The sequence below is a fragment of the Gadus macrocephalus genome, chromosome 1, assembly GCF_031168955.1.
Source record: "Gadus macrocephalus chromosome 1, ASM3116895v1".
NCBI lineage: Eukaryota > Metazoa > Chordata > Actinopteri > Gadiformes > Gadidae > Gadus > Gadus macrocephalus.
Genome location: NC_082382.1, coordinates 5,681,333 through 5,703,559, shown reverse-complemented (window position 1 = coordinate 5,703,559; position 22,227 = coordinate 5,681,333). Strand labels below are relative to the sequence as shown.

Sequence of the window (22,227 nt, the reverse complement as noted above, 5' to 3'; positions counted from 1 at the left end):
CCATAAGAGCGTTCCCCAGCTCTACTACAACTTGTCAGTATCATATTGAAATGTGTGTGGAAGCTCGAATTATCGACAGAAGCCTTTTCAAAAGGCATTTCCCCTTGTTGACATTTGGCATGCTATGTTAGTGCATCTTTTCTGCCGAAGAAAAAATCGTTGTTTTTGAAAAACATTCTAGCCCATTAATAGCGAAAAACATGAAATATATATGTGCCTTTTAAAAGCCGGATGCACAAATGACAACTTTAAGGGGTTACCATGTCTGATCAGGTTTACTGCCTACGGTCAGGGTAAGATAAGACTAATCACCTACAATTTCTCAAGGGAAGCCTTCATTTTTATCCATGGCTCAGGGTAGTGTCAAGTTGTGACTCATAATAAACACACATTATGTCTTAATGGCGAACGCTTAGTCAAGTTCAACTACCATCGTGGTAAGATCCTTGAGGGCCTCGCAGCCCAGAGAAGATAAATAGCCAAGAGCTTCATCAGGACGTCAAGTTCCCTGTCTGGCCACTCCCTTAAGACACAGACTTATGGATTTGACAGTGGTTGGGCTGGACAGAGCTGATCCGCTTTGGTAGGAAAAATCATAACTCCTGGTTTCCATCCAAGAAGTGTCATAAGAGCTGCTAGACAACTGCACCAGAGCTGCCAAATAGCTAGACAACCATCAGCTCATTTGGAATATGAAATGTATAATAAGCTATGAATTAGCATACATTTAGAGTTCAATGACAATGGATTCTGAGTGTGCGTACCGAGTGCACCTTTGTCTGGACGTAGGCTTGGCGGGCCTCACGTGAGCTTTATGGATCTTTATCAGTACATAAACAATGTTGAGGAAGAGAACAAAGAAATGAGAAGGAACAAAGAGGGAAAATGGAAGAACAGACAAATTAAATCATAGAGAACGAAAGAAAGAATAAAGGAATAGAAACCTAGGGAAACAAATGTTATCCTAAACTGTGGCCAGATGCTGCTTTCTATGTTGTCATTATTTTGACATGATCAGAAGGGATGGCAGTGGAACCCAAGGCAGTCAGTATTTCAGGAGCTCTCTGTTCTATGTGAAGTTAAACTGAGGCTGAACAGGAAGGCCTGGCCTGGTGAACGACATTGCAGAACATATATGGTACAAGTTTGTGTTGATTACATGTAAAAAGAAAATAACCAGTTACAAATGATATGGTAAGAGCCTGGTAATACCATGGAAACAAACAAGGCTTCCTTTTACAGTTCAGTTTCAGCTTACTTACTGGGTAAATTGTCATGTTTTACTTAGTAACGTTGCAGAACATATATGGTACAAGTTTGTGTTGATTGCATGGAAAAGGGAATAACCAGTTACAACTTATATGGTAAGAGCCTGGTAATACCATGGAAACAAACAAGGCTTCCTTTTACAGTACAGTTTCAGCTTAGTTATTGGGTAAATTGTCATGTTTTCTTAGTAACGTTGCAGAACATCTATGGTACAAGTTCCAGTTAACTGCATGGAATGGAATTATCAATTACAAAGGATATGGTAAGAACATGGTAATACCATGGAAACTAACAAGGCTTCGTTGTTACCAGGTAAGTATTGCTGTAATTTTTCAACTTAAATAAAAACAGTACAGTAGTTTCTGAGGTAAATCGAATAAACCTTTTATAAATGGGTGTAGCTATGAACAATAACTAAATAAGAAATAGTAATTTATTGGAAAGTACTATGTTAATTTCTAGATAGTACATAATTAAACCTGGGCTGTTACCAACATAAACCTTGGATAACTACAATTGTAACTTTAAGTGATGGGTAATAGAAGAGTTGTTTATAAGAATTGGCTGCCTACTTTCCTAGGAAGTACAAAATTATTTCTGAGTTATAACCATCCTAAAACAGTTACAACTACACGGTACTTAGTTGAGTTGATGAATAATAGTGGAGGTTTTTCTTTGTACTTCAGCTGTTGTTCCTCTGTATTTACCTTCTTATTACCAGTGGTAATTACCCAATAACATCTATGATTTACCATATATTTAGTAGATATATATACCTAGTAATTAGGGGACTGTAAAAGGAAGGGTTATCAAATACTTAAATGTCATTCGTGGTGAATGCAAAAAGATAAGTCTTATCATAACCCTAAAAGTACACATCAAACAATAAATTACAATAAATGAGTTCACAGCTGCACTCGTGTATAGAAATTGTTTTTTTAACTTTATTATTGACAACAGTTAGCTGAACATTATAGGGTCCCGTCCTTCCAGTCCCTGTATTCTCAGTTAAACACAGAAATCAACTACAATGGTCCCAGTGTTTGTTATATGTGAAATTAAGCTAAGAAATACACTCTCTTTCTCCAGTTAACAGTCGTTCGCAACGTCTTTCTTCTTCATCGTTTCTTCTATTTGTCTCTAACTCATGCTCCACTCTTTCATCGATCGATGCTTCGGATTTTGTGGATGCAACGGACTATATGATACATCCTTTTTGCTACATTTAAGATGATCGCGATGAGTTCGGCCCGTTCTGCCTCAATTTTGTCCCTGGTCAAACCGAAACAAACTACAGTGACAACGGCCGCACTTAACCCACCTCTTACGCACTTAGACCCAACATCATATCCTGCCCCTTGCATGCCCACCCCCCTAAACCCCCCGTTGATTCTACTTATGTCTAAACGACATTGATGTCCGCATATAAAGCATGCTCTCCATCAAGTGTGAGTCACCCTCAGGGTCGAATCTCCTGATATACAAATGCTAACCCATGCAAAAAGCTATGGGTTTAATTACAACTGGAGGTTGGGAAGAGTTGGAAAACTCTAGTTATTCTCATTACAAACTTAAATTAGTCTTGATATTGATGAAGTGTTTAAAATAATAACCATAGTCATCTTTGACAACCAAAAAAATCGGATTAAATGTGTCTTTGAATGTTGAGAAGACAGAAATATATACAGGCTATGATTACTGCTGGTGGAACATTCGTATCAACAACGTGTAGGCATTTGGGGGGATATGGGAATGATCTTTTATGATGTGTGCAAATGGGAACTGAAAGGTGGTGGAAATTAAGAGGGTTCTAGAAATCTTCCAATATGTCTGTGAGCCTGTTGAAGGGGCAGATTAATAATAAAAAAACACGGAAACGTTTTGGTTCTAGGGCCAGCTGGGAGGACGTTAAAATAAACAATCAAGGCCTTTTTATACATATTATTATGCAAATTTGTTCTAGCATCTGGTAATCGTGACACAACCTTTTTCAACAGCGTTTAGAATGGGCCTATCCTGTAATCGTACACTTACATATGCTAATCCCCCTCTTTTCCACATTGTTATTTACTGTTGATCCCCATGTATCCAAGTAATTTGCGTTATCATGACTCATTGCTGTGAAATTTTGACAGTTACTTATTTCATTTTGTGTTAGTTGAAATGCATGCTATAGAAGATCTAGTAAGTCCATTTTTTTCCCCAGGGAACAGAGTAAATCTTCAATGACCTATTTTTCACACATTTTCATAATTTCAACTTCCTTTATCCCCCATCACTACTGGAGTTGAGCCAACAGAGCTGTAGGAGCTGTGGCTGTGAAATCTCTCATCCTCCAGGCAGGTTGCTTGTTCTCTCCGTCACGTCCATTAAATGAATGGCGTCTGGGGTAGAATAAAGTCCAATGAGGGTTGGGAGAGACGGAGACTTTGTTGGCTTTGTGGGCAGCGGGTGACGGAGGAGGTGGGGGTCTTTAGGTACGATTCTGCATCTGTTCTCCGGTCTTTATGATGCTATTATCCTGTCGCCCTCCCCTTTCCCCCTTTGGCAGAGTAAGGAAAGACAGTAATTGAATTGTGAGAAATCCTATCTTCACCGCAGCAAGTTTTTGCTGTTAAGGGGTTAAAATCAGAGCACATATTTCAAAGTATTAGTTCCCTTGATTTATTTTTATTGACAGAAATATTCCCAACCCAAGTTTTTTAATCAATCATTTTGACGTGTTGCATGGTAATTTTAGGTGATGCATGCTTTAATATCTAAACCAAAGTCTCCAGTTGATGTTGATGCTCCTGGAGCTGAATAAAACTGCCTCAAGTAACACATAAAGGCTGGAAAAAAAGAAATTACCATCTAGTTTAGACCCCCTACCTTTCAGTGAAGTGTTGTGTGTTGGACAGTAATTAAGACGAATAGTCGGCCCGTTTGAAGCGCTGCAGGGAAATGGATGTTCGGTGCTCTCTGAATTGTGTTGTTCAGAGAACACCGTTATTTTATAATTAGCCAATCCTTGTTTGATTGATTGTGGAAAGGAACTTTGGGCTTGACTCTCTGAAGTCCATGAACCGCGACATGGAGGAGAAAGGGATTGTACTCCGTGAGCTGAGCTGCCGGACTGCCGCCGAGCTCCACGCACCAGAGCTGCCGGAAAGCTTCGGTGGCAGTTCAGCTCCCCGAGTACACCGCCGGAGCTGCCGGACTGCCGGTGTGCCTTCGGCGGCAGTCCGGCGGGGGGAGCTCGGGGGCAGTCCGGCAGCTCCGGCGAGTGTACTCCGGGAGCTGAACGGCAGTCCGGCAGGTCCGGCGGGTGTACTCCGGGAGCTGAACGACAGTCCGGCAGGTCCGGCGGGGGAAGTTCGGCAGCAGCCGGCATTGTACTTTCGGGGCTGAGCTGCTGAAATGACGAATGGGCCTTAGTATCCAACTTCTCAACAGTCAGTATTTACCACATTTGTGTTTATCTAGTGTCTTAACATGGTACCTCACACTATTAGGCTCTCTTGATTCCCAGCACAGTAGCCTTGGTCGGAGAAACTCTGTTCGCATCATTCTTAAACATTTTGAAATTCCTCTTATTATAATTCATTTAGGGCACAGATCCGAGGTGATTTTATGAGGAATTATGTTGTGAATGTTTCAGCTTGTTTATGCAGAAATAAAAAAATTGCCAGAGCATTGGCCAATCTCAGCGGAAAGCTACTGTCCAACATTATGAAATTACATACTGTATATTCTTTTCGATCTGGAAGCACATATTTTCCTTGGTAGAGACTCTCTGTTTGTATGTTCTTAATATGCTCTCTCTCTCTCTCTCTCTCTCTCTCTCTCTCTCTCTCTCTCTCTCTCTCTCTCTCTCTCTCTCTCTCTCTCTCTCTCTCTCTCTCTCTCTCTCTCACACTCACTCACTCACTCACTCACTCACTCACTCACTCACTCACTCACTCACTCACTCACTCACTCACTCACTCTCTCTCATCCTAACCCTAATCCTCAATGAATATGTTAAAACCTAGTGATAATCAATCGGGTTTGTCTATGTGAAATATTGGGTTCTTGGATGACGATAAATAATTTTGCTCCTTTTGACTTCAAAACAAACTGTGTGTGTGTGTGTGTGTGTGTGTGTGTGTGTGTGTGTGTGTGTGTGTGTGTGTGTGTGTGTGTGTGTGTGTGTGTGTGTGTGTGTGTGTGTGTGTGTGTGTGTGTGTGTGTGTGTGTGTGTGTTAGGCAGCAGAACAGTTCCAACTCCCCAGTTCAGCCAGTTGTCATTTAGGGGTTCTTCCCATGTGTTAGCCTCACATGGTCACAGCAAGGGTTCTCTTCTCTCTGGATCAGACTATCAATCACCATTACTGGAGAGGAGGCTCCTCCAGAGTGGAATACATTAGCACACTTGCCATGAAGGCTCTATATCGAATCCAACACATGCCAATATCAAACACAAGCCTTTGCGCTTTACCAGTTTGTAATTAAATTACAGTGAGTTGCTGGGGCAGATGAGATACAACTTTAAATTAATCATTCAACTTTTAATAAATATGAAGGCATCCTCCAGACATCAGTACTGCACATTGTTTCCCTTGATAATTGGAGAGTAGGGTACAGAGATGATCTGGAGAAGCATTTTCACACATTACATTTACATTTAGGGGATTTAGCAGACGCTTTTATCCAAAGCGACTTGCAATAAGTTCATCTGTCATAAGAAGTGAAACAATATATCGCTGTCAGTACAGTAAAGATGTTCCTAGAACCAAGTGCAAGTACTATCAATCGCTAGGCTAACCCATTCCCTGTGTACAGCAGTGATAGCAGCTACTGCAGATGCTACACAATTATGTACTATGAATGAGTGCAATGTAGATTAAGTGTGCACAATAAGTGCGTACATTAAGTTCCAGGACGTACAACATACAATGGTGGCCGGAAGGGGCTGGGTGGCTATGCAGAGTCGAGGGGAAATCTGAACAGGTGAGTTTTGAGTCTTTTGTGGAAGCTGGTGAGCGACTGTGCGATCCTGACGTCGGCAGGGAGCTCGTTCCACCACTGAGGTCCCAAAACAGAAAAAAGTTGTGACTTTGCTGATCGACCTTTGCTTGCTCTTAGCGATTGGCGGTACCAGACGTCCAGCTGAGGTAGTTGAGCGGAGGGATCGATCTGGGGTGTGTGGCTTGACCAACGCTTGGAGGTAGGCAGGGGCAGCTCCATCGACTGCCTTGTATGCCAGTACCATCGTCTTGAATCTGACGCGAGCTATCACAGGGTGCCAGTGGAGGTCCCAGAAGAGGGGGGGTCACATGGGAGAACTTAGGTAGGTTGAACACGAGGCGCGCTGCCGCATTCTGGATGCGCTGCAAAGGTTTAATCGCAGAGGCAGGGAGTCCAGCCAGGAGCGAGTTGCAGTAGTCGAGGCGGGAGATGACCAGTGATTGGACTAGAAGCTGAGCTGCTTCCCTTGTGAGGAAGGGCCGGATCCTGCGGACGTTCTATAGTGCAAATCTGCAGGATCCGGCCACCACGGCGATGTTTGCGGTGCAGCATAACTGATGGTCCAGTACCACAGCGAGGTTTCTGGCAGTTGGAGAAGGAGAAGCAGTGATGTTCTCAACAGTAACCAGTTAGTCCATGTGTGGGCAATCTTTCCCTGGCATTAGGGAGAGCTCAGTCTTGTTGAGGTTAAGCCTCAGGTGATGGGCCGTCCAAGTGCTGACGTCTGCCAGACTTTCAGATATGCGTTTTGCAATCAGGGCTTTGTCAGATGAGGGGAGAGAGAGAGATAGCGAGAGAGTGTCGTCAGCGTTGCAGTGATAGGAAAAGCCGTGTGATGTAATTACAGAGCCCAGAGATCTGGTGTAGAGGGAGAGCCGAAGAGACCCCAGTACAGAGCCTTGTAGAACAAAAGTTTCAAGCGTGCAAGGTTTGGACAAGGAGCCATTCCATGTTACCTGATAAGTGCGATTCGTCAGGTAGGATGTGTGAACCAGGAAAGGGCAGACACGCTCATTCTGAATTATTGGGCCCTCATAGTCTCCAGACCTTACACTAGTGGCGGTGAACTGAGGAGAGGCGGATTCAGACATTTACATTCACTCATACAGCCCCTCCAGGTATAATCCGGAATATGCCCGGTTTACAATGCATGTTTGAAAGGGCTATTAGATAACAAAATATGTAATATTGTTGTGTATTTATTGGGACTGACATCTACTGGGAGCATACGTTAGTGTTGACCAAAGAACTCTTGAATGAACACTTTATTGATTAGCTATTATAGAATATTATAAATAATGGTTAGCGGCATGCTCTTGAGCAGTGACCAGTGAAACTGATACACACCGTGGGTCATAATCCGTCAGCGACCCGTCGGAACACAGGTTCCTATAAGCCACAATTTCTAAATACGCCTTGTACCGAGCCATGGCTCTCCCAGTGGTTAGCGAGGGGTCCGATCACAATAAGGATCAGAACAGATTTCTGTTCTCATTTAGCTTGCTGGCAGCACACAATGACCTGCTGAACAGCGTCTTACTTACTGGTCCTTTGCGGTTTACAAGGACCGCGCCTGTCGCTAAGTACCCTGATGGATGGTAGTGGGTTAACAGCGTGGCCTGGGAGAGGCTTCCCATCGTAAAAAGGCTGCATTATGTCCAAGGTCAGTTCCTTTCTAAATAAGGGTAAACACTAAAGTCCATTTATGAGGGAGATTTAGTGCATCTCTCTGGCAGGAAAATCCACGTGCTGTTTGAATGTTCAAAACACATTCAGGCAGCCTTGATGTTTCCCCAATTTATTTATTTTCACTCTGCTTCTTGGGATTTGCTGATCATTAGCAATATCAATTTTCTTCTCCTTCCCAGTAGAATTAAATGAGTCTCTTAATCTATGGTGCCTTTTCTCTTGAGTTCTCTTCAGGTTGCATAGCGTGTGACACTCATGCCGGTAAGTGTTCAAAGAGTTGTCTCGTCTATGTTCTGGGGAACGGTAATGTTGGACTGATTCATTATAACCATGCAAACTTCAGACTGGCAGAGACAAGCAGAATATTTAACAAGATAATATTACTGTGATCATCACCTGCAAAAATCCTACCAGGTGCAGTCACATTTAAGAGTTCTGTGACTTACCTAATCGAAAAGGATGCTGGTTGTATTTGCAATCCCAGTGTAACATCATTTAAAATTAAAACATGCAATGAAAAAAAGGCTGTTTCTGTTACGCACTGACGATGTGTAATGATAATAATAATTAACTAGCAACATTTGATAAAAACGGGTTAGGGAATACGCAGTATCCTTATTTTAGCAATGTTTGGAGTCTATTTGTGCAAATCATGCACCCCGTGAGATGTAACACAGCTGAACGCTAAACCTTTGTCTGTCAGGGGTCTGATAGCAGGCGTTGGGTCAGGTGGGAACTCAGAGTAGTAGTGGGCTTCTGCAGATCGCTGTAGGATTGTGTGGTCGCACAGGGAGCCCCCAGGACAGGATAAAGCAGCTGTTGTATTAAGGCATCCTGTTCCTGAACGCCGCCCAAAATCGGTTGCCAGTGTCAAACACACAACTCCAACACTGCCCAGGGGACTGCACACCTGCTGCCATCACAAACCCTCAGGAGTACTCAGTGACACACACACACACACACACACACACACACACACACACACACACACATAAGTGCACATACACAAACAAACACACACACACACACACACACACACACTCACACACACACACACACACACACACACACACACACACACACACACACACACACACACACACACACACACACACACACACACACACATACATACAGGTCATACTCAGAAAATTTGAATATCGTGCAAAAGTTCATTCATTTCAGTAATTCAACTTAAATGGCCAAACTAATACATTATGTAGAATCATTACATGCAAAGTGAGATATTCCAAGCCTTTATTTGCTATAATTTTGAAAGATTATTGCTTACAATTTATGAAAACCCCAAATTCGAAATCTCAGAAAATTTGAATAGTGTGAAAAGTTTCCATATTTTAGGCTCAAAGTGTCACATTCTAATCAGCTAATTAATCCAAAACACCTGAAAAGAGTTCCTGAGCCGTTAAATGGTCTCTCAGCCTGCTTCAGTAGGATTCACAATCATGGGGAAGACTGCTGACCTGACAGTTGTGCAGAAAACCGTCATTGACACCCTCCACAAGGAGGGAAAGCCTCAGAAGGTAATTGCAAAATAAGTTGGATGTTCGCAAAGTGCTGTATCAAAGCACATTAATAGAAAGTTAAATGGAAGGGCAAAGTGTTGGAGGAAAAGGTGCACAAGCAGCAGGGATGACCGCAGCCTGGAGAGGATTGTGCGCAAAAGGCCTTTCAAAAGTGTTGGAGAGCTTCACAAGGACTGGACTGAGGCTGGGGTGAGAGCATCAAGAGCCACCACACACAGACAAATCTGTGAAATGGGCTTTAAATGTCATATTCCTCTTGTCAAGCCGCTCCTGAACAAAAAACAACATCAGAAACGTCTTACCTGGGCTAAAGAAGAAAATAACTGGTCCGTTGATCAATGGTCCTCTTTTCGGATGAGAGCAAATTTTGCATCTCATTTGGAGACCAAGGTCCCAGAGTCTGGAGAAAGATTGGAGAGGCACAGAATGCAAGATGCTTGAAGTCCAGTGTGAAGTTTCCAGTCTGTGTTGGTTTGGGGAGCAATGTCATCTGCTGGTGTTGGTCCACTGTGCTTTATTAAGACCAGAGTAAACGCAGCCGTCCACCAGGACATTTTAGAGCACTTCATGCTTTCTTCAGCGGACCATCTTTATGGGGATGCTGACTTCATTTTCCAGCAGGACTTGGCACCTGCCCACACTGCCAAAACTACAAAAACCTGGTTCAATGACCATGGGATTACTGTCCTTGATTGGCCAGCAAACTCGCCTGACCTGAACCCCATAGAGAATCTATGGGGCATTGCCAAGAGAAAGATGAAAGACATGAGACCGAACAATGCCAAAGAGCTGAAGGCCGCTATTGAAGCATCCTGGTCATCCATAACACCTCAGCAGTGCCACAGGCTGATAGCATCCATGCCACGCTGCATTAAGGCAGTAATTCATTCAAAAGGGGCCCAAAACAAGTACCCAGTACATATTTATGATTATACTTTTCATAGGGCCAAGATTTCTTTATTTAAAATCCGTTTTTTATTGATTTCATGTAATATTCTAATTTTCTGAGATTTTGAATTTTGGGTTTTCATAAACTGTAATCCATAATCTTCAAAATTATAACAAATAAAGACTTGGAATATCTCACTTTGCATGTAATGAGTCTACATAATGTATGTATATTAAGTTGAATTACTGAAATAAATGAACTTTTGCACGATACTCTAATTTTCTGAGTATGAACTGTACATAAACCAACAACACAATAAAACACTCACAAACGCAGGACATCCAAAACAAAGTACAACAGCACACACTGTATGTGCCATCATTGTGTTCTCTCTGTGTCAGCGTGTCTCTCCCTTCCCCCTCAGCGGAATTAATAAAACTGTTCTCGACTCACTGCAGGGTACTGGCAGTTTTTGATACAATCTCCGTGAATGGCTTCAGGCAGCGTTAACAATTGTCAAAGCTTACGAGAGCAGTGTTTTTGTGTTTGCGTATGTGTGTGTGTTTGTGAGTTAGTGAAATGTGATTGTACACAGTTTTTGTGTGTGTGTGTTTGGGAATTTGTGACATGTAATTGCACACAGTGTTTTAAGCAAATATTTAACCTCAAATCAAAAATGAATCTCTCTCTCTCTCTCACTCTCCCTTTCGCTTGCTCTCTCTCCCTCTCTCTCCCTCTCTCTTTCTCCCTCTCTCTCTCTCTCACTCTATTTTTCTCTGTCTCTCTCTCTCTTTCCCTCTCTCTTGCTCTCTCTCTCTCTCTTTCTTGCTCTTTCACTCTCTCCCTCACACACAACAACACTCAACACAAACACGGAGCAGTTATATTTTTTCTATATGCAGTCCTGTCTGCAGCACCTTCAAAGTCAAACTCAAACTTTATTGTCAGACCGACCCTGCAACAAGTTACACCGAGAAACAAAATTCCCCACACTCCAAATGTGCTATTAATATATTTACCACACAACATATAACGTAACATAATAACGTAATAGTGCAAAAAGACAACAACAAATGAACACAACATATACAGACAGACAGTGCATACATTATACAGAATAGAATATTCTCAGTGTTATGAGGTATCAACATGGAGATACACGTATACATTATTGTGCATATAAGTTGTTGTGAAGTTACCTTGAAGCAGGGTTAATAGACGGTACTCTGACGCACACCTTCCACCAGCACACAGAACAACTCATGAAGGGGGAGGATGGAACAAAACAACGGTTTCTTTGTCTTTTGGGTAATTGGGTGTGTTTCATTGTTTTAAACATTGTTATCAGATTTGAACAGACTCGAATGTACCCCCCAGAGTCGTTCTTACCGTCAATGTGTTGCGGGGATCCTTTTTATTGGCAGCTGGTCCAGGTTCTCAGTGATAAAAGCGGCATTATCTCTTGGAACCCCCTCAAGAGGGCCCTTTTGATGAAGAGGTATTCTAGGAGGGCGTTGAGACTTTATATTTAGAAAATGACTTTTACCACATTTGTGATGAGGTGGAAATGAGAAGAAGGAAAGATATATATATATATATATATATATATATATATATATATATATATATATATATATATAATACATTCTAATTTGAGGCACATACTTGTTTGGTATCACTGAATCACTGTTTGTTGATATGATCAACAGTAAAACTCAAAATGGCATGTTGTTTGACCCAGAGCCTACCTGCTTGGGGGTTGAGATACTGGAAGGTTATTCGCTTTGAAGAGCAACAAGAGGATAAGGATTTGGGTAGATGGCGGCCAGTTTGCAGTGTAACATGGGTAGATTTGTTGTCCTCCCCCATCAAGGCGCTTTGCAGTTTCATTATTATTCACAAAATACAGCTGCTCAGAGATCTGCTGAAGAGACGGAGAAACACTCCAGCACTGTTCCATCACACTCTACTGTTAGCACACAAACAAACGCTCACACACACACAAACAAACGCTCACACACACACACACACACACACACACACACACACACACACACACACACACACACACACACACACACACACACACACACACACACACACACACACACACACACACACACATACACACACACACACACACACACACATATGCATACAATCAAATAGATATGCACACATTCTTATTATGTCCCAAGTGTATCTCTCCAGTGCATTTAACACATTCCAAATGAATATTCCTTCTTCAAATGAGCATACAGTATGCCATCATTCGGTAACAGTTATTCTCATGGTTTCCAGGCTCCATGCTACTTCATAAACCAATGACACATTTTATCCTTTTATCAGAATATGCCAGATGTTCTTGGTTGTAGTGTTTTATTTTTTGTGGAGGCCCCTACCCATAAACAGTTCCCAGTGCATGGCCAAGGAATGGAAGGTTTACCTTCCAGAAAATTCATCAAAATCTGTTCACACATGCTTGCAGCCACACTAGGACACAAACAGAGAGAGGTCACACAAGCCCTCTAATTGGCTTCCACAGCACTTACTCACTTACTATTTGGGTCCCTGAACCAACAGGATGTAAGGAAGAGAGAAACGTACTGGTTTGTTTATCTATGCTCTCATTAACTAAAAGCTTTAGCATTGCCTACTTAAAGTAACGGACAACAGGATCTTATAAACTTCACATACCAAACACACCTACCAAATATCTTGTCAGGAAAGATTTTGGAAAAAAAGTATATTAATACATCTCAAAGTCATCTTATAAAATCAGTCTTGGAAGACTTGGGATTGCACAGCGGTGTGGTCTTAATCTCCCCTCCCCCACTCCCGCCGTTATGAATTTGTAGTTCCTCAAATTCCGAAATACCGTAGCTACATTTGTCTGTTCCATCGCTGTAAACTTTGCATTGTGAGTGATTGGTCCAACGTCACGCTAAGCCTCCATTACGTGAGATTGCAATAGATCTCATACTGTTCTGATGCTTAATGACCGCCCTTATTCACAGATTTCTGTTCCAAACGTGAGTAGTATAAGTATCGGCCGTGTGTGTATTTTATGTTTATTATTCCTGTTGTGAGAATGCAACTGGTCTGATCTGGCAGAGCTGAGGTATGATGATGATGTGAATAAACTCACAGTTATTATGGTGAAAATAAGCAATGCTGTAGATGATAAATCACACTTTTGGTGCTCTATAGCAGAATAATTTAATCACATAAACACATACGCAGACAAACCTGGAAAAAAGACACTGATACAAACTCACGCACACACAACACACACACACACACACACACACACACACACACACACACACACACACACACACACACACACACACACACACACACACACACACACCACGCAGATTCTGAATAGTATACATATTTTACATATCCCAGAAGTTTCTAATTAAATTATTTCTACAAGAAAACTGTGAATAATGGATTCTAATAGTGTCCAAACAGTTTATTGGTTTGGCCAAAGCAGACATTAACCAAAAAGAGAAGGAGATTTCTGTTGAGGGATATATGATAGGTATTCAAATTTGGTTTCATGACCAGCGCACTTGCTCTCCACACAGCAAATCTGGTTGGTTTCATCATGAGACACACTGCCACGTGAACGCATAAAGCTCACGACCTCACAGTGAGGATGAACAGCATCGACACAGGAAAGTCAGACACAATGACACCCGTTTATATGTTAACTAGCCACGGGCTTGACAGTGATGGTGGATAAAGAGGCTTTCACCCTCACGATGAACACAGAACAAGATCCTGTTTGATTTCCAATCTCTTGAGCCGTACGGCGACGAATGAGGAGCCTTGATTGGCATTTTGACCATGTTGCTCGTGTCGGCGATCCGTGCTTGTGCAAAGAAATGGGATATCAGTGACGAGGATTCACTTTTGTATTGGACATAAATGTTGGTGCCAACGATCCAGATAAATGGTTTATGTGCTCTCTGGGATTCATGGCGGGTTTGAATCCCGCTATGAATCAAATGCTGTGGCTACAATAGCATATGAATGAGACAGTATAAACACCAATATAAAAGCTATTGGAATGACAATTTAAAGGATAGAAACAGTATAGTTTAGGGGCTAACCTGTTCGACTCAAAGCCAAGAGGTTCTTGGTTTGATTCCAAATATCTACAGGAAGATGTCTGACCCATATGACTAAGTCATTTGGGAAAAAGCTAAGCTGCGTGTAACAAAATAGTAGTAACCAGCAATCCTGCTCTTATAATACAGGCATTACACGCCACCAGAAATGGGGGGAATCAACGAGAAAAGCAAGTAGTATATTTCTTTGCTTCTGAATTCTTGCATCGTCAGGTCGACCCAAACAATTTATATTTTAAGAAAAAATGCTAAATGTTGAGCCTCAAATTTCAATGCTATCTTTGATTCATGGTACTGTACCATAGAGGGCTTTATTTTTATTTGCCTATTGTGACTTGGCATCAACTATGGGCTGTTCTGTTCTGCAACATTCATTTTGATGGGTGAGCATCAGCGGAAATAGGACTCAAAAGCATGACTCGGGAGGCAGAAGTCTTTGTAGAAAGAATGGTCTTCACTAGCGGATAGGTCGGTACACGGGATGTTGTCAGGCAAACAATCCGGCAGGGAGAAGACCAAGGCGTACTGGGTCGGTACACGGGAAATCAGTCGTAGGGCAGGCAAAGAATGCTGGGTTGCTTGCAGTGTTGTTTTCGTCAGGCAAGACGAAAACGAAAATGACGTCGTCAGACCCCTTTTTTCCATGACGAAAATGAGACTAAGACGAACGTCACCAAAGCCATATAAAGACTAAAATGTGACGAAAAATGTAGACATTTTCGTCAGACGAGAACTAGAGGAGACTAAATTGTAAGTGAGTGGACGAACAAAGTTTCAAAACATGCTTTTTTCCCGCCAACTATAATACGCGGAAAGGAAATGGAGAAATGGAGCCAGCTGCTTGTCCTAACAGTCACGCCCCCATCACACACTAAAAGCCTCGCTCGCGCGCAGCTGCGCCTGCACGCACACGGCACACACAAGTGTGCCGTGTGCGACGAGTGCGACAGTCCGACGAGTTTTCGTCGGACTAAAACTAGACTAAAACCTTTTGAGTTTTCGTCAGACTAAAACTAGACTAAAACTTTCAAAGATAGAAATGACTAAAATGGGACTAAAACTAAGAAGCATTTCGTCAAAAAGACTAAGACTAAAACTAAATCTAAAATGCCTGCCAAAAACAACACTGGTTGCTTGATACAAAGAACAAAGACGAAATGGCAGAGAGGAATGGAAACACGCTGAATGAATACACTAGGAGGGGAATGTTGTGATGTAATAAGGTACAGGTGAAAACAATTAAAGTGAGTGAGTGACAATCAGAGTCACGAGAAACATAAGGACCGAGAGTGAAACAATCAACGAAGGGGGCGGACCTCTAGAACCCAAACCCAGACTTAAACCCATTTGGCGAACCATAAACACATAAAATTGCAGGAAAAAACTAATGTAGGTGAATAGCGCATCAATCACGTAAACAAAGCATCAGTCGGTTCCAACTGTTGGTTTGGTTTTCTAATATGAAAGATGCGATCAGTCAATATAACAACGGATTGCTCTCCTGACTGGTTTCTCTCTGAGCCAGCTGCTTGTAAATACATACATGTGACCTTTCCAGTTCAACCGTAGCCAACAATAGTTTCGTAATCAGATCTTCATGGAAATTGCTTTCGTAAAAAAAGAAAACATTTTATTTGTATTTAGCAGTGAGGTGTCCCCAGCAATACAGAGGCTCATAAAGAACACGCCTCATTATTTACAGCTTCCTGTACGTCCAGAAGAATGTGACTGATCTTCATTTATTTTAGACTGCTTGATTGGGCCTCATCCTCTAAGTTTCCAGCCAATCAGTGTTTCTTGATCAAGGGGATGAAGGGAAGGGGGGAAAGGGAAGAGATCACTGGAAGATGTGCTCTTCTACTCCTGATCAAGCCTTTTGTTGTCCTCTTGTATTCCTCCAGAGGGATCCCTGGGAAGAAATGTGGCAGCATCATCCTGTCTGCAGAGGAGCTGAGTAACTGTCGAGTGAGTACAAACAGCCCTGTCCCACCAGCCAGCTGTTGTATCGTAGATACATTCAGACTATTTGCTATCATTAAATTGCTGGAATAAAATGTATTGAAATGTATAGTTAGGTGTTCGAGCAGCGAAGCTGCTTGGTCCCCTATTGTTTCTGTACCGTTCATTTTTCCCCCTAAATTCTGTAAAAGTCATACTGCAGCCTATGCCGTAAGTCGAAAACTCTTGACATTTTCAGGTAAGGTTACCAATAACCCCCATTACCCATAAACCCAAATGTGATACTGCCCCCAAAGGTGGCGATAATGTAAAAAATCATGAATTAGGCTTATTTCTCCTCAGGAGATTGACCTGGACTCAAATCATATTAATCTCTAGAATCAGATGCATCATTATGGCCCTGCTCTTATGCCCTAACAATGTTTATTTTCCCACAATTACATAGAAAAGCCAATTGTCCACAGTCTCAGCCCATTTTTTCCCATATGACCATGTTGTTAATGTATAACTAACATATGACTAACATTAGTTTTCAGATCTGTACTCATTTAAGAAAGCTCTTAATTCTCTTGTGAAATGTTTGCTTTGAGTTTTCCTGAGGTTGTGTGATTATCAATAGAAATGTTCAATATGTGAATGAGGCTTGAAGTATTTCTGTAATGTCAGTGGCTCATTGGGACAATGCATTGTACTGGTGATCCTTAGATTGAGAGTTTGAAACACGATTAGAGCATTATGAACATGACATTCTGTCATTGCCAGTCAATTATGAAACACAACATTGAACAGCAACTGAAATTTATCACAATCAACATTCCGGCTCATTAGTTTCCAAGAATCTATAGTAGCCAAGACACAGTATGGCATTCAGGGGAACTTCTTCGTTAACAATTCTTCTTTCATAATATTCATATGACATAAAGTCATATTTATATTTCTTCCGTTAGTGGTCTTGACTACAAACGTTAGGTATGTATTTTTAAGAAAGCCATTCATTCACTTGAGAAATGTGTGCTTGGACTTTTCTTTATGTTGTGTGCTTATCAATAGACATTTCGACCATGTGAATGAGGCTTCAGCTCAGGTTTGTCAGTGGCTCAATGGGATAATTCCTTGTACTGGTGATCCATAGGTTGAGAGTTTGAATCCCGATTAGAGTATTAGGAGCAAGCTGAACGTGACATTCGGACATTGCTCTGCATGGCACTCACCTGACAGCTGATGGACTGTATTGCATTAAGTGGAGCATCAACATCTTTCCTTTATTATTATTAATATTTATATGTCTTCCATTAGTGTGTTCTTGACTTTTCATTTTGCTCAGTAAAAATGTAGTTTTAAAATTTGTTAAGTTCCTTTTGTTGATGTTTTTAGGTTGTATTGCTACACAATTGTCAAATAGAAAACAGTGGGTTTATGGACGTCAAGTGATATTGAAAGCTAATACTGATACACAGTATATACCCAGCAAGGATAGTTCTCTACTTTTACTCTAAAAGCAGACAAGAAGGCTTATTATTATAAATCAGAGCGTTGTTTTCAATATTTGGTGTTATGCAATGGTTATAATCATATTGGTGCACATCCTCAGGGCAAATGCCAAAATTATAACTATTACTACTATATAAATTGCTACAAATATAAAGCACATATTAACTCAGATCTTTTGTTGTCAAGAATATCAAAATAATAACATGAGAATATAAATCATGTTCTATTATGACAAACTGTTTAGCCTGCACTTGCAGGAAGGTTAAATTGAGAAACATAACAAATCTGGGCACTAATGCTAAAGGTTGTAAACATAACAAAAGTACTAGCATTTAGTTACAAGAGCTTACTACTTTGGATTACACACCTGCTTTAATATAAGGTCATGCTGAGGGTGCAATCTTCTTTGCAGATAACACAAGAGAACAAAAAAAAACACACACACAAACACATTTGCACACATGCACACACAGACACACACAAAAATACACACACACTCACAAGCACACACGCATTCACACAAACAAACAACGTAAGGAAATCATCTCTCATCTGAAGAGGGAAACTAATAAAATGCTTCAACTCAACTCCAATGCACTGTTCTCACACACACACACACACACACACACACACACACACACACACACACACACACACACACACACACATACAAACACACACACACACACACACACACACACACACACACACACACACACACACACACACACACACACAGACACACACACACACACACACACACACACACACACACACACACACACACACACACACACACACACACACACACACACACACAATAGGGACAGTTTTAAATACACACAAGCATCTTTGCGAGTGGTGGACTGGACCGTATCTAATGAAATGTGCCGGGGACATGATAGGCTGTATGCCAATCCACTGTCCCCTGAACTCACACTCACACACTCTCCTCCCACGCAGATTCATAATGCAGGCCTGGACGCTTCACTGAGCACCGCACTCCCAAGATTAGGGGGGGGGGGGGGTGATATCGTAGAGCCAACAAGGACAGCAACAGAGAGCGAGACACACACACAGACAGATAGACAGACAGAAAGAAAGTGACACTCAGTCACACAGTCTGTGTGTAAGAGAGAGATATTGATAAGGTAGAGAGAGCAAGAGAGAGAGAGAGAGAGAGAGAGAGAGAGAGAGAGAGATTTTTAAAGTCATACTTTATTTCAGTTTACACAACCAGAGCAGATCAATTAATCAATCTTTTCCATCAAAAAGTAGAGATAAAAAAAATATATATAAATATTTTTAAAACATTTATAAAAGCATATTTTTTAATCACAGTGCAAAGTGCTTGTTACACATCCTCAAAGGTTTCAAGATTTTGCAGTAACTCATAAAACCGGAAGTCAACCAAAACTCAGGCTTTAACCAGAGCAGGAAACAGTACAACAACATTAGTCCCTGGTTGGTTCTCAAACGTATTCCTCCTAGTGATGTTAATCACCATTTTGGCTTGACCCAAGATGAGGTTCATACAGAAATTTGCATACATTCTGTATTTTTTTTTTACATATTTCACACCACTATTCAGTTTGAGAGCAGCGCTCCAATATGTTTCAGCCCTGCTCTCTAAACCTTTCTTATTAAAATCTTTGACACAGGCAAACTGTTTCCCAGTGACCGTATTCAGCCGCATAGTGGTTGGGTTCTCGATGTTAAAAGCAGACCTGTACACCCTTGCAAATTGGGTGAGAGTACCAGCAAAGAAAAAAGGTGGACACACTGCACAGTAAGTAGTTCAATCTCATATATGGTGCAGGCAGCACGCCATTTTTTCAGGAGTGTCGACACCAACCTCAGCATCATGGAAGTAGCAAGCACCCTCCTATTCCCAAAACGCGACTCCTTCAGGTCAACTACATCTTTCAGCGTGACGACATTGGCACCACACAGAATATTCTGTAGCGAAGGGAAATTGGCTGGAGAGATATTCAGATGTGCCCTTCCAACTAGAGGTTATTTGAGGAGCCAATGCAAGGAGATTATTAACAAAGGAGGCCAATTATTATTGAATCAGTAAATTTTTGTACTGAAATATTTTACAATAGCCACCACCTTCCTTTAACACTTTCAGGTGCTCCCTCCAAATTCCTCTCCATGAATTCATCACTCCTCTGAAAGACATCCAAATTCTTGAAACCATCATTCCTCCAGTTTAAATTATCTGGAGGACTTGGCACTCCGTCCAGCCATTGACCCAGCAATAGAGCCTCACTTTGGGAACAATTTCAATTGACCGGGTTCTGTCTTTTGTGATGTTTCGAGTGTCACATTTTTGTGATGTTTAAAAACATCCCTAAATTCTTTATCAGTGCCACTAAGCACACTTTGACTTCACTGAGCTCAGGAACACACTGCAAATCACCAAACCATGATCTGAAAAACTCACAGTAGTAATTACAGAAGTTTTTAAAATATTAAGATAATGGGCCCCATCTTGCACCCAGCGCAATTTACTTTCTACCCCGACGCATGTATCGTTGCTAGTTTTCACCCGGCGCAAAGGAGGCCATTTCCGGTCTCTGAGCATTTAGAGCGTTCCCTTTCGTCTTTGTGATTGTGCCATGAAATCGGCTAGTCGTTGTTTATTGTTAGCTACATTAGCCTCTTTAGCAAACGAACAAAAGAGAGATGAAGACAAAAAGGGGGCGTGCCTCCGAGAAATGCTGCACGAAAGCTGGGAGATATCCCGACTCCCGACTCGAAAGGCTGGCGTCCGAGGATTCAGGGAACACACCATCAGACCAACCCATGTTAGATTTTTAGAAGAGTAATTTATCTGTCGGTATAATAGCAACAGCGCCAGAGACCCGCCCACAAGCTATTTCCGTTTTGCGCTTCTCACTTGCGTTTCAGACTGCTAAAATAGGGCCCGATGTGTGAAGCATAAAAACCTGGCAAGCCTTGCAAAGGAAATCATATATTACTATGGACGTGAGTCCAAGAGTACTCTCTTTGCTCCTTGTAAAAAAAAAAGAGGCTACATAAATATATCCAAAATTGTATCACTTGCAGACAATTAATGAAATAAATAATGCACTAGATCTTAATGTGGTTGGTTTAACAAAAGGATTGATTGATGTAGAAAAGGGTATTTAAGTCTGTTGCGTTTGAAAGAAGGAATTCTAAAGTGCCTGTTAGGCAGGATCTGATATTCTCTGTGTAAGAAACGTGAGAGGTCAGTGGAAATATATCTGGCCTGAGTACGCTCTTGTTGTGGGCTTCTGAAGAGGTGTGCTACAGGTAGTCCAATGATCTTTGAACACATTTTAATTTGATGATATGATTTTGCCTTATCTTTGACTGAAAGGCTACTCTGTCAAGCTGTACTACAATAAACCCTTACACTCTGAATCACCGACGTAAAGAACAAAGAAATGATTTTGCAACATGCTCCAAAGGATCGTAATCTCTGCAGGAAAAAGATACGCTGTTGTATCTTTTTGCAGGTACTTTCTATGTGAGAGGTCCATGATAGATTTTCTTCTATCATGACAAACAAGTATTTGTAGATCGATGGATCTTCACTGGGGACAGTTGAAGATTAGATGGTTTTCCAAAAAATATTTCCTTTGCCTTCACAGAGTTGATGCTGAGCAAGCTTTTATCACACCATTTGACTAACCAATCCACATTGCCCTGGTACAGCGTATGGTCCTCGGATTGGGTGAATAGGGTCACTAACATGGAGTCGTCAGAGTATTTGAAAAGCTATTGATTTGGCACACCGGTGATGCAGTCTGAAGTGTACAAGGTAAACAGCACAGGGGAGCCCTGGGGTACTCCAACATTGGTATTTGGAGAGGATAGTGTGTCATTTACCTTGACTGGCTGAACCCTGTTTGTGAGAAACTAAAAATACCAGTGAATAACATTGGGGTTAATCTGAAACTTAATCATTTTAGATAAAAGTATGTCTGGCTGAATGGTGTTAAACACAGATGAAAAATAAAAAAATGAATAAATAGGGAAGCTATACGAAAATTACCCATGATTAAAACTAAAAGAGAAATAAAAATAGACTGCACATTCATGAACATTCTGCTCCTTGTTTGGGACGTGATGCCATCTTTGTTTTACTGTCTTTACCCAGAAGGGTATTTAAATTCGTTAGAAACTTTGTCAAACAGTGAGCCTCAGGGTTAGAAAAAAGCCCTTCAGAAATGGACCTCTTTAATCTGGCCATAAACTGTTC

At 41.4% G+C, this 22,227-nt stretch overlaps 1 protein-coding gene and 1 long non-coding RNA gene across 3 annotated transcripts in view; one reads left to right on the top strand and one right to left on the bottom strand.

Moving 5' to 3' along the window:
• LOC132461367 (copine-5-like) overlaps window positions 1–22,227 on the top strand; it is a 111,430-nt gene that overhangs the window by 50,911 nt on the left and 38,292 nt on the right. For both annotated transcript variants that reach the window (XM_060056456.1, XM_060056464.1), the window contains one exon: window positions 16,424–16,487. In XM_060056456.1, coding sequence (XP_059912439.1) covers window positions 16,424–16,487 — 64 coding nt within the window. The remainder of the gene's footprint in view (window positions 1–16,423; window positions 16,488–22,227) is intronic.
• LOC132461409 (uncharacterized) overlaps window positions 1–22,227 on the bottom strand; it is a 101,484-nt gene that overhangs the window by 65,803 nt on the left and 13,454 nt on the right. The window lies entirely within an intron of this gene.